This window comes from Oryzias latipes, chromosome 12 (assembly GCF_053564925.1).
Source record: "Oryzias latipes strain Hd-rR chromosome 12, Olatipes_Hd-rR_3.1".
Classification (NCBI taxonomy): Eukaryota; Metazoa; Chordata; class Actinopteri; order Beloniformes; family Adrianichthyidae; genus Oryzias; species Oryzias latipes.
This window is the reverse complement of record NC_136248.1, coordinates 1,006,196-1,019,406: the sequence shown is the minus strand read 5'-3', so window position 1 is coordinate 1,019,406 and position 13,211 is coordinate 1,006,196. Positions and strand designations below refer to the sequence as shown.

The 13,211-nt window shown below is 45.8% G+C and overlaps 1 protein-coding gene across 2 annotated transcripts in view; it reads right to left on the bottom strand.

Annotated features, from left to right (window-relative positions):
- lrsam1 (leucine rich repeat and sterile alpha motif containing 1) overlaps window positions 1-13,211 on the bottom strand; it is a 32,249-nt gene that overhangs the window by 10,442 nt on the left and 8,596 nt on the right. Inside the window, exons 6-11 of one of the 2 annotated variants that reach the window (XM_023960676.2) lie at window positions 6,707-6,775; window positions 6,549-6,633; window positions 6,350-6,471; window positions 6,180-6,270; window positions 5,411-5,520; window positions 2,633-2,662 (exon numbers count right to left, since the gene is read on the bottom strand). In XM_023960676.2, the coding sequence (XP_023816444.1) occupies window positions 2,633-2,662; window positions 5,411-5,520; window positions 6,180-6,270; window positions 6,350-6,471; window positions 6,549-6,633; window positions 6,707-6,775 (507 nt within the window). The remainder of the gene's footprint in view (window positions 1-2,632; window positions 2,663-5,410; window positions 5,521-6,179; window positions 6,271-6,349; window positions 6,472-6,548; window positions 6,634-6,706; window positions 6,776-13,211) is intronic. The other variant, XM_023960677.2, reaches the window with a different exon arrangement.

Genomic DNA, 13,211 nt, shown 5'->3' with positions numbered 1-13,211 from the left:
CATTAATGAACTCAAAATGTTGCTATTTATAAAAAGAAATACTCAAAATGCTCAGATATACAAAATGCATTTCAACTCGTTGCATCTGGAAAAACTGATAAAAATAATATTACTATTTTCTATTCTCTCACTGTGTTCCCTGCTGCTGTTAAGCCCCTCCCAGTGATCTCTGAAGGATTTCATGGACACGTGCATTTTTGTACAGTTCCTCTGAATAAATGAACCTGCTCTCTCATCATCAGCGTCCTCCGTCAAGGAAAACCTTTTGGCAGAAGCTCCTCCCACACACGGCGGCAACTTTAGGTCAACACACTTTTGGACAAAGGTCAAGCAGCAACTTAGACGGTGTAGCTGACTTTGACGCGCTCAGCATGAACGAAACATTGATTGGAAGGAAGCGGACAGGGGTGACCCGTGGCTAGAGATCCTGTGGATGATGGATGGATCATGGATGGATGACAAATGGATGATAGATGGATGACGGATAGATGACAGATAGATGACGGATGGATGACAGATGGATCATGGATGGATGACGGATGGATGAAGGATGGATGACGGATGGATGACAGATGGATGATGGATAGATGACAGATGGATCGTGGATGGCTGGATGACGGATGGATCGTGGATGGCTGGATGACGGATGGATGACGGATAGATGATGGATGGATGATGGCTGGAGGACAGATAGATGACGGAGAGATGATGGATGGATCATGGATGGATCATGGATGGATGGATGATGGCTGGATGATGGCTGGAGGACAGATGGATGACGGAGAGATGATGGATGGATCATGGATGGATGACGGATGGATCATGGATGGATCATGGATGGATGGATGGATGGATCATGGATGGATGGATGGCAGATGGATCGTGGATGGCTGGATGACGGATGGATGATGGATGGATGACCGATGGATAATGGATGGATGACGGATGGATGGATGGATGATGGATGGATGATGGCAGGAGGACAGATGAATGACGGATGGATGAAGGATGGATGACGGATGGATGATGGCTGGATGAAGGATGGATGACAGATGGGTGATGGCTGGAGGACAGAGGGATGACGGATAGATGACGGATAGATGATGGATGGATAATGGATGGATGATGGATGGATGGATGATGGATGGATAATGGATGGATGATGGATGGATGGATGATGGATGGATGACGAATGGATGACGGATGGATCATGGATGGATGATGGATGGATGGCGGATGGATCATGGATGGATGACGGATGGATGATGGCAGGAGGACAGATGGATGACGGATGGATGAAGGATGGATGATGGATGGATAATGGATGGATGACCGATGGATGGATGACGGATGGATGACGGATGGATGACCGATGGATAATGGATGGATGATGGATGGATGATGGATGGATGACGGATGGATGAAGGATGGATGACAGATGGGTGATGGATAGATGGAAGGATGACGGATGGATCATGGATGGATGACCGATGGATGACGGATAGATGAGGGATGGGTGACAGATGAATCATGGATGGATGATGGATGGATGATGGCAGGAGGACAGATGGATGACGGATGGATGACGGATGGATGACAGATGGGTGACGGATGGATGGATGACGGATGGAGGACAGATGAATGACGGATAGATGACGGATAGATGATGGATGGATAATGGATGGATGGATGGATGGATGGATGATGGATGGATGATGGCTGGATCATGGATGGATGGATTATGGCTGGATGACGGATGGATCAATGATGGATGATGGATGGATGACGGATGGACCATGGATGGATGACGGATGGATCATGGATGGATGATGGATGGATGAAGGAATGATGACAGATGGATGACGGATAGATGATGGATGGATCATGGATGGATGAAGGATGGATGACGGATGGATCAATGATGGATGATGGATGGATGACGGATGGACCATGGATGGATGGCAGATGGATCATGGATGGATGATGGATGGATGACGGATGGACCATGGATGGATGGCAGATGGATCATGGATGGATGATGGATGGATGACGGATGGATCATGGATGGATGATGGATGGATGACGGATGGATGATGGCTGGATGAAGGTTGGATCATGGATGGATGACGGATGGATGAAGGATGGATGACAGATGGATGATGGCTGGAGGACAGATGGATGATGGATAGATGGAAGGATGACGGATGGATGAGGGATGGGTGACAGATGAATCATGGATGGATGGATGATGGCAGGAGGACAGATGGATGACGGATGGATGACGGATGGATGACAGATGGATGATGGCTGGAGGACAGATGGATGATGGATAGATGGAAGGATGACGGATGGATGAGGGATGGGTGACAGATGAATCATGGATGGATGACGGATGGATGACGGATGGATGACAGATGGGTGACGGATGGATGACGGATGGATGACAGATGAATCATGGATGGATGACGGATGGATGATCCATGACTCGTTGCACCCCTAGTGTTCAGTTTGCAGCTTAAATAAAGTGTTGAGTCATGCAGACAGAGGCAGTGCTGTTTTCCAGAGGACAGACATGAACTGAACATGAGAGCAGATCAAGGATGCAGACGAGTGAGGGTCGGAGGTCACTGACCTTTCTCTTCTCATATTCACTGAACTTGTTCTGCAGCAGAAAAAAGCAGAAGGTGAATCAGATTTCCAACAGTTAAACCCAAACATAATGTGCATTTAATAAGCAGGTCAAAGTGCACCGTTCTATTTTTGGTAACCCCCCGTTGGACATCTGAAGTGGTTTGGACCCCTGATCACATTAGAGGCCTTGTTTCTCCGTCACATTCCTTCAACTGCTCGTGGAGCTCTGACTGAATAAACCGGCAGAGCAGAAGCCCTTTAGCTACAGGGAGCTCCGATGAACGTCTGCACAGCATGGAGGATCTCAAACCCCCTTTAATGGCATGGTTTCTTCCACGAGTAAAGACGTGGACAAGACCAATTTAACACTCTATAGTTCTTCATCACAGCAAGCATTGGAGGAGGCAGGACAGAAGCGGCAACACTTTCTGGTGTTTTTTGGGGATCCATAAGTCTCTCAAGTCTTTTATTCAAAGTTCCAGGACAATCTGGAATTGTAGAATAATTGTAGAATATTTTCATGCAGACAAATCCATGAATAACCCAGACAGGGGTCCGGATAACAGTTACTGTTATGATGTCCGTTCTCCTGAATATGTCAAAATTCTGGTTGATGTGACACTTATGAACACGTGGGCTCTATTAATATCCCATCCAGAACCAAGTTCACCTGTTAGGAGCATCTAACACGTGATCATAGCCTTCTGGTCATAAATGACGTGTTCCTATGGGGCTTTCTTTTTTATTTTTTTTATTTTTTATTTTTTTAACTTGTCCTGTCCAACAGCTAAGCAGGCAGATGAGAGCTGAGGGCCTCTTGTGTTGGACATATTTACTTTAACAAGAGGGGTTATTCATCTTCAGACAAACCAAAGGTATGTCTGAATAAACCCCTTTTGGAATTGAGGCCAAACTTTATTAATTTCAATCATGTTTGAAAATCTTTGGTGTTGGACCGGACGGAAAAGGAAAGAGGGGAAGAAGAGGGAGGGATGTCGGGGGGGGGGATAGTGAGAGGGGGGGGTAAGACCATGAAGCAGCATAGAGCAGACAGGTTTACTGGTTGTTTATCATTACGGTACGGTTCAAATGTAGTACAAAAAGGGCGGGGCCTGTTCGCACACACTCATGTACATGTCAACATGTACACAAAACAGATAGTGTTCACGAACGCATACCTATGTCTTTAAACCAACTAGTGTGAAATCTTTCATTCATTCAATCATGCAAACTATTAGTGCAAAGGTGAGCTAACACCTGTGCTCAGGTGAGTGTTTATGTTCTTCTAAAATGGATGGTGGAATGTGAAAAGAAGGAGGAGGACCAAACCCCCGCCGCAGCAGCAGCGGCAGCCGGAATTCCCCCAACGCCACACGGGAACAGGCAGGGAACAACCGCCCCCCGGGCGACCAAGACCGCCACCCAGGCCAGGGCCAGCAGGAACGCCGCGAGGCCCACAGAGCCAGAGAGCAGGGAGGCGCGGAGGGAAAGAGAGCGCCGCCCCAGCCCAGCCAGGAAAGCAGCCCCCCCGCCGCGCCGGAAGAGCCCAACGCAGGGCCCCACCGGAGAAGGACGCCCACAGCCCCAGACGAGCACCCCACCACCACCCAGGAGTTCCGGGCATCCCCCCGCCCCAACCCCAGGTACGAGCCAGGACCCCCCAAGGGAGACCCACTCCGCACTCCAGGCAGCCACCCACCTGGCCCACGGTTGGTCCAGGGAGGAGCAAGGCAGGGGCCCGCCGACCCCGCCCAGGATGGGGGAACCCCGGGGAAAAAAGGGTGGCCCACAAGGGGTGTTATAAATATGGCCGACCAGGCTCGGCCATGTTGGAAGTTTGGCGGGGCCCAGCGCTCAGGGGCAACGACCAGGACCCACCCCCCAGGGACACGAACACCCCCGGCTCAGGTGTAATATGAACCCCCCCACCGTGCTGAGAGAGCACCGCCGGGCCCAGGGAGCCGGCACCCAGGGGACACGGCCGCCGTCGCCAAGGGGCCCGCACCCCCCACCAGGGAGGGGGTAGGGGACAGATGGACCCAGGTCCCACCTTCCTTGCAAAATGTGTGTGCGTGTATGTGTGTTTGAGAGGGTGTGTGTGTGCATGTGTGTGTGTTTATGTTGGAATGTATATATTGAAGGGGGAGGGGCGTGTGTACTAAGGGGGGTGCAGTTAAAATTGGCGAGTAGGGCACTAAGGGGACATCTCCTGATTACTCACAGTGATGTCCCCTCACCCTCCCCACCAAGGGGCCCTAAATGTCTAAGGTGCGGTTAAAATTGGCGGGTAGGGTGCCAGGAGGACATCTGCTGCTTGCTTGCAGTGATGTCCAAGCACCCCCTCTACCAAGGACCCTACATGTCTAAGGTGCAAATAAAACCGAAAGAGGGGGGGCCCACTCCATACGGCAACCATCCTATGGGGCTTTCTACCTGCCATAGTCATAGCAGCCTCCGAACCACAGACGTGTGGAACGGCTTTCCTTGTGCAGATCTGTCGACCACAACACCATCATCATAAAGAAAAGACTAAAGTGGGATACGAGTCCACAGCGTGATGAGTCTGCTGATCCTCTAGCTGTCAGATAAAAATCCAAGAGCATCAATTCTACCTTCAGGTCCCACTTTTCCTTTTCCTAGACTTTAAAATGAAAAGTCCCTACCCTCCTTTTTACCTGATTAGTCACCATGCTGTGGCCAAAGAAAACTGTCTTTTTACCGTCTTGGATCTTTAATTCTGTGCTCATTAATATACGTTCATGTTTGCCGTGTGCCGTACCTTCCAAGCTTCGTCCCCGTCATCCACACAGTCAGAGTTCTGTGTACTGCAGTCGGTCTCCAGCACCGGTAGGAGATACTGGGATGGCGGGCAGTACTCCTCTCCCAGTTCTAAGAATAACAGGAGAACAGTTAGCAGAAAGGCTGACAGTCACATCCGTCCTCAGCAGGGACAAATGTACCGACAGGACGCCACGTCCTGAAAGGGAACAAAGAGGCGCTGCCAGCGTTCAAACTAGACTAGCCTCTGTTCCAGACGCTTAAAGAGCATTAAGCACGTTTTGATTCAGAGAAGCCTCTCCATCAATGTTCCAAACTGTGTTTAGCTTTAGGATGACCCACGCCAGCAGAAACGTCTTATTTTAAAGGGACATGTCCCACAGAAATGACTGAACTATGGAGGCCGACTGGATGAGATGCATGAGTCCTTCAGTGGAGATCGAGCCAATAATTAATAAATGATGAGATAAATAATGAACTGAAAGTTATGAAGTCATTCACTCCCATTCCTCTGGATAAACCAAGAAGAACAAAGATATCCTCCCGATGTGGAAGAAAAGGACTTTAGACTGACTACAGTAATCAGTCAAATCAACTGAAAATCAACCAAAGAAAATCATAAACAGCTTCAGAAAGCAGATCACTAATAAACCTGATGAAGTCATGATGCAATGCCGCTCTAACACAGACAGAACTCATCTGTACCAGCAGCACCACTGGACTCATCCAAACATTGGGTTCAGAGCGTAGAACCACGGCCAACAACATACCGGCGCACAGAAAGCTCTGAATGCTCGTGGTTCCCTCTGTGCACACGCATGCTGGCGGGTAGGACATGGCGGCAGCATCCAGAGAGAAGATCTGTCCAGGCGCACAAACACACACACGTCAGTCAGTCATCTCTGGATTCTTCTGAGCGTTGGACAGCAGGTGAGCCCACCTCCAGAGTGCGGATGTATGCTAGCGCTCTGGGCAGCTCCGTGATGCAGTTGTCGCTCACATCCAGGGTCCGCAGGCTTCTCAGCGAGCCCATGGAGGACGGCAGCTCGCAGAGGCAGTTCCCTGTGAGGCGGCCGCACCAAAAAACCATCAGAACTCTATAAAGACCGCCCACTCGACACCTACTGTGGCATTCATACCCTTCAGGTTCAGCGTTTGCAGTAGGTGCAGATCTCCGATGGACTCTGGCAGAACCTTCAGCCGGTTCTTCTCAACGTTTAGAATCTGGAAACACGGATAGGATGGGATGAGTCGCCTGCATTCACGCCGTCTTCTGAGGGGCGGAGACTGGATTTACCTGCAGGGAGACCAATTTCCCGATGTCCTCAGGAAGAGTCGCTAGCTTGTTTTCATGAAGATCCAACACCTTTGAAACAAGATCGATGAAGCATGAATGCAAATGAGGAACGAGGATAGGAAAGCTGCAGACAGGAAACAGACGAATGAATGCCCGCCCAGCGCTCACTAGCTCCTCCCTCCTTTCTGGCCCTTTCATACAGGTGATGGAACTATGGGGGCGGATCCCTGATGCACCTGCAAGCCACAGCCTGCCGGTCCTCCGGCTAACCCTGCAGTCAGGGCTGTGACCAAACCTGCAGCGAGCTCGGTTCTCTCCTACCAGAACCAGAATCTGAAAGTTTCAGGCTCCTGTCTGCAGCCCAACAGGATACATGTGGGGGCAGGAAGGGGGCAAAAGAGAACAGCGGTGTGGAAAGTCAGAACACCCATTAAGTGATTATTAACGAGCTTTCCAAAAGGTTTGGCTAATGCCAGACGGCTAACGGCTAACATGTACGGCGGTGCAGCAGCATTTCACCTGAAAATAAGACTCCTGTTACTTTTGTCTAACATTGACAAAGCTGTTGGATGAGGGGGCAGCTGCTCCCCTTGCCCAGCTGTAGCCCCGCCCCTTTCCTTACGGTTGGAGCCCGTCGGCAGAAGAGCCTGACCCTCAGCGGGAAGTGTGGCGTTTCAGATAGGACGTTTTACAGCAGGAAACAAAGGTTACGAGCTTGAAACCAAAGAAGCAAACATTTGCTGAGGTTAGAATAAAGCTGCAGGTGTGTTTGTGAATAAAGCTGCAGGTGTGTTTGTGTGTTTGTGAATAAAGCTGCATGTGTGTTTGTGAATAAAGCTGCATGTGTGTTTGTGAATAAATCTGCATGTGTGTTTGTGAATAAATCTGCATGTGTGTTTGTGAATAAAGCTGCAGGTGTGTTTGTGAATAAAGCTGCAGGTGTGTTTGTGAATAAAGCTGCAGGTGTGTTTGTGAATAAAGCTCCAGGTGTGTTTGTGAATAAAGCTCCAGGTGTGTTTGTGAATAAAGCTCCAGGTGTGTTTGTGAATAAAGCTCCAGGTGTGTTTGTGAATAAACCTGCATGTGTGTTTGTGAATAAAGCTGCAGGTGTGTTTGTGAATAAAGCTCCAGGTGTGTTTGTGAATAAAGCTGCATGTGTGTTTGTGAATAAAGCTGCAGGTGTGTTTGTGAATAAAGCTGCAGGTGTGTTTGTGAATAAAGCTCCAGGTGTGTTTGTGAATAAAGCTCCGGGTGTGTTTGTGAATAAAGCTCCAGGTGTGTTTGTGAATAAAGCTCCAGGTGTGTTTGTGAATAAATCTGCAGGTGTGTTTGTGAATAAAGCTCCAGGTGTGTTTGTGAATAAAGCTGCAGGTGTGTTTGTGAATAAAGCTGCAGGTGTGTTTGTGAATAAAGCTGCATGTGTGTTTGTGAATAAAGCTGCATGTGTGTTTGTGAATAAAGCTCCAGGTGTGTTTGTGAATAAAGCTGCAGGTGTGTTTGTGAATAAAGCTCCAGGTGTGTTTGTGAATAAAGCTCCAGGTGTGTTTGTGAATAAAGCTGCATGTGTGTTTGTGAATAAAGCTGCAGGTGTGTTTGTGAATAAAGCTGCAGGTGTGTTTGTGAATAAAGCTCCAGGTGTGTTTGTGAATAAAGCTCCAGGTGTGTTTGTGAATAAAGCTCCAGGTGTGTTTGTGAATAAAGCTCCAGGTGTGTTTGTGAATAAATCTGCAGGTGTATTTGTGAATAAAGCTCCAGGTGTGTTTGTGAATAAAGCTGCAGGTGTGTTTGTGAATAAAGCTGCAGGTGTGTTTGTGAATAAAGCTGCAGGTGTGTTTGTGAATAAAGCTGCAGGTGTGTTTGTGAATAAATCTGCAGGTGTGTTTGTGAATAAAGCTACAGGTGTGTTTGTGAATAAAGCTCCAGGTGTGTTTGTGAATAAAGCTCCAGGTGTGTTTGTGAATAAAGCTGCAGGTGTGTTTGTGAATAAAGCTCCAGGTGTGTTTGTGAATAAAGCTCCGGGTGTGTTTGTGAATAAAGCTCCGGGTGTGTTTGTGAATAAAGCTCCAGGTGTGTTTGTGAATAAAGCTCCAGGTGTGTTTGTGAATAAATCTGCAGGTGTGTTTGTGAATAAAGCTCCAGGTGTGTTTGTGAATAAAGCTGCAGGTGTGTTTGTGAATAAAGCTGCAGGTGTGTTTGTGAATAAAGCTGCATGTGTGTTTGTGAATAAAGCTGCAGGTGTGTTTGTGAATAAAGCTCCAGGTGTGTTTGTGAATAAAGCTGCAGGTGTGTTTGTGAATAAAGCTCCAGGTGTGTTTGTGAATAAAGCTCCAGGTGTGTTTGTGAATAAAGCTGCATGTGTGTTTGTGAATAAAGCTGCAGGTGTGTTTGTGAATAAAGCTCCAGGTGTGTTTGTGAATAAAGCTCCAGGTGTGTTTGTGAATAAAGCTCCAGGTGTGTTTGTGAATAAAGCTCCAGGTGTGTTTGTGAATAAATCTGCAGGTGTATTTGTGAATAAAGCTCCAGGTGTGTTTGTGAATAAAGCTGCAGGTGTGTTTGTGAATAAAGCTGCAGGTGTGTTTGTGAATAAAGCTGCAGGTGTGTTTGTGAATAAAGCTGCAGGTGTGTTTGTGAATAAATCTGCAGGTGTGTTTGTGAATAAAGCTACAGGTGTGTTTGTGAATAAAGCTCCAGGTGTGTTTGTGAATAAAGCTCCAGGTGTGTTTGTGAATAAAGCTCCAGGTGTGTTTGTGAATAAAGCTCCAGGTGTGTTTGTGAATAAAGCTCCAGGTGTGTTTGTGAATAAAGCTGCAGGTGTGTTTGTGAATAAAGCTGCATGTGTGTTTGTGAATAAAGCTCCAGGTGTGTTTGTGAATAAAGCTGCAGGTGTGTTTGTGAATAAAGCTCCAGGTGTGTTTGTGAATAAAGCTCCAGGTGTGTTTGTGAATAAAGCTGCAGATGTGTTTGTGAATAAAGCTGCAGATGTGTTTGTGAATAAAGCTGCAGATGTGTTTGTGAATAAAGCTGCAGGTGTGTTTGTGAATAAAGCTGCAGGTGTGTTTGTGAATAAAGCTCCAGGTGTGTTTGTGAATAAAGCTCCAGGTGTGTTTGTGAATAAAGCTCCAGGTGTGTTTGTGAATAAAGCTGCAGGTGTGTTTGTGAATAAAGCTCCAGGTGTGTTTGTGAATAAATCTGCAGGTGTGTTTGTGAATAAAGCTGCAGGTGTGTTTGTGAATAAAGCTGCATGTGTGTTTGTGAATAAAGCTCCAGGTGTGTTTGTGAATAAAGCTGCATGTGTGTTTGTGAATAAAGCTGCAGGTGTGTTTGTGAATAAAGCTCCAGGTGTGTTTGTGAATAAAGCTCCAGGTGTGTTTGTGAATAAAGCTCCAGATGTGTTTGTGAATAAAGCTGCATGTGTGTTTGTGAATAAAGCTCCAGGTGTGTTTGTGAATAAAGCTGCATGTGTGTTTGTGAATAAAGCTGCAGGTGTGTTTGTGAATAAAGCTGCAGGTGTGTTTGTGAATAAAGCTGCAGGTGTGTTTGTGAATAAAGCTGCAGGTGTGTTTGTGAATAAAGTTGCAGATGTGTTTGTGAATAAAGCTCCAGGTGTGTTTGTGAATAAAGCTGCAGGTGTGTTTGTGAATAAAGCTGCAGGTGTGTTTGTGAATAAAGCTGCAGGTGTGTTTGTGAATAAAGCTCCAGGTATGTTTGTGAATAAAGCTGCAGGTGTGTTTGTGAATAAAGCTCCAGGTGTGTTTGTGAATAAAGCTCCAGGTGTGTTCGTGAATAAAGCTGCAGGTGTGTTTGTGAATAAAGCTCCAGGTGTGTTTGTGAATAAAGCTCCAGGTGTGTTCGTGAATAAAGCTCCAGGTGTGTTCGTGAATAAAGCTGCAGGGGGGTATTCCAGGGGTCTGTTTCAGAAAGGAGGTTAAGTGTAAACTCTGAGTGCGTTAACCCTGAAATCAGGGAAACCCTGGGTTTTCCGTTTCAGAATGGGAGGTTTGTTAAACCAGAGAAAGCAGAGTAAGTCAAACCCGTTTCTGAAAGAGAGGTAACTTATACTCGGAGTCAGTGTCCATGGTTACTTATGCTGTGAACCTAACCTGGTCGGGAGCAGGTTTTATTCCCTAAACTCAAGGTTTCTGCCGGTCCCCTCCCCTTTTTAAAGACGAAGCGGTATTTTTCGCTTTAACCTTCATTGCCCACATTTCCGTCACACAGAGACGGTCTAAGTGACAAGAATGGCTTGTTCTTTTTTGGAGGACCCAGTAGACGAGGAGGCTGCATTAATTCATAGAGAATTACATTTACCTCGTACGAGGATTTTGAGAAGACTCAATATTTTGTCATTGCTCCATACGTTTTTGTTTGAGCGTTACCGTTTTTCGTTGCAGTCAATTACATATACAATGAAAACAACATTAGGTCTTGCTATGTAGATGTTTCATATGTCAAATATTGTCAACAAAGCCTACATCCATGACATGCTCACATTTGACCTGATTGAATTATGTTTTTATACTTCATTTTTAGCTGCTGCCATGTTCTTTTAATTCCTGCAGGATTGCAACTACATGAAAATGAAATCAGGGACATTGAATTAGATTAATGTATCAATTAATTTTTGGAAACACAATTTGCTAGCACTGCTTACTTTCTTAATCCCGTATAAACCTATACCACTTGATCAATACAAGGGTAGTGTTGCAGCGTGTGTGTGCTGAGCGGGGTGCGAGTGCAGGTGCAGAGGTGTGTGCGTGGGATATATTGTGTGTTCGGAGGACGGAGCACTTCGTTAAATAAAGAGAAGGTGTCATTCCCAGAATAACTGTTTTGGAGTCATTCTTTATCCGCTCTGGAGGTTGAGGGTTTCCAACGGGAAGTGAACCCCGAAGGAGAATTCCCTTCGGCCCTGAAGGAAATCTCCCCTGCGCTTCTGACCACGGTCGGTCGGAAAGACGAGAGAAAAGAAAGGAGAAGTCTTCGCGCAGCGAAAGGTTCAACAGTAGACATAAGCTCACTTTTAAAAACACAATTGCATGTATTAATATTAAAATGACCAACGTTTGCAAAAGGGGAAGGTTAACAAAAAAGTCCTCTAAACATTACCGACGTCAAATGCATTTTCCCCCAGATTGGTTCTGTACACTATGCAGCATTTCATGCATTTACACCAGGAAGAACACTTCAAAAGTACACCTAAATATCGCCATTTTTTTATTTCACTCCTAACGCTATTTAAAAAGTTATTACAGTCAATATTTTATAACAATGATTTAAATGCAAACTTAGGCATTAACTTGAGCAGCTATGTTTTCCACGCTAACTGTCTCTGTTTTGCAGATGCAGAGGTGCTGCTTTTCTTCTGGAATATGTGCTCATATTCACTGTAACTCTGCAGCAGCACGTCAAGTTCAGCTGGAGACAAATACGCAGACCTCTTTTTTTCACGGTTGCCATGGTGACTTGTGATATCTGTGCTCCATTGATAATGGCTTCTTACAGTCACGGTGCGCACGCTAAACTCCGAATCAATCCACTCAGAGTTGTTTGACCTGACTCGGATCAGCTTCTCTGAAACAGAAAACTCAGAGTTGTTAATCTCCCGATTGACCAACTCAGAGTTCAAGTTCAACCTCAGAGTTGGTTGAACCTCCTTTCTGAAACAGGCCCCAGGAAGCATGTTTAAACTCCCCTGACTTTAAGCCTGAACTCTGGCTGAAATCCGCCTGAACTCGCTTACTCTGGGTATGTCGGTTCCAGAAGACCGGATATGAGTTAGCATAATTACGCTCGACTTGGTAACCCTGGGTTAATGCTCGTGCACGGGAGGTACATAAAGACATTCTCAATAGATCGCCGATTTCCGGACTAACCATGAAAACGCGTGGAGAACCAAAGAGAGCCCAATACTTTAGTGAGACGGAGTCTGAGATTTTAATGACGGCGTATGAAGATTATACGTCCATCAAAAAAGTAACACAGCTGCATCATCAGAAGAAAGAGTTTCTGCTTGTAGTAGAAGAACAGACAAAGTAAACACACAAGTTTCTGATCTTATTTCCATTTTCCTTGTGACGCATATATATATATATATATATATATATATATATATATATATATATATATATATATATATATATATATATATATATATATATATATATATTATCCGTCCTATCTGAAACTTATCCAATTTTGCCACCTTAAATTAAATACTTCTATTGGTAACAAATAATTGAGTTAAATTTAATCAACCTAATTTCTTTTTTTTTTTTTTTTTTTAACTTGTCCTGTCCAACAGCTGGGCAGACAGATGAGAGCTGAGGGCCTCTTGTGTTGGACATATTTTACTTTAACAAGAGGGGTTATTAATCTTCAGACAAACCAAAGGTATGACTGAATAAACCCCTTTTGTAATTGAGGCCAAACTTTATTAATTTCAATCATGTCTGAAAATCTTTGGTGTTGGACCGGACGGAAAAGGAAAGAAGGGAAGAAGAGAGAG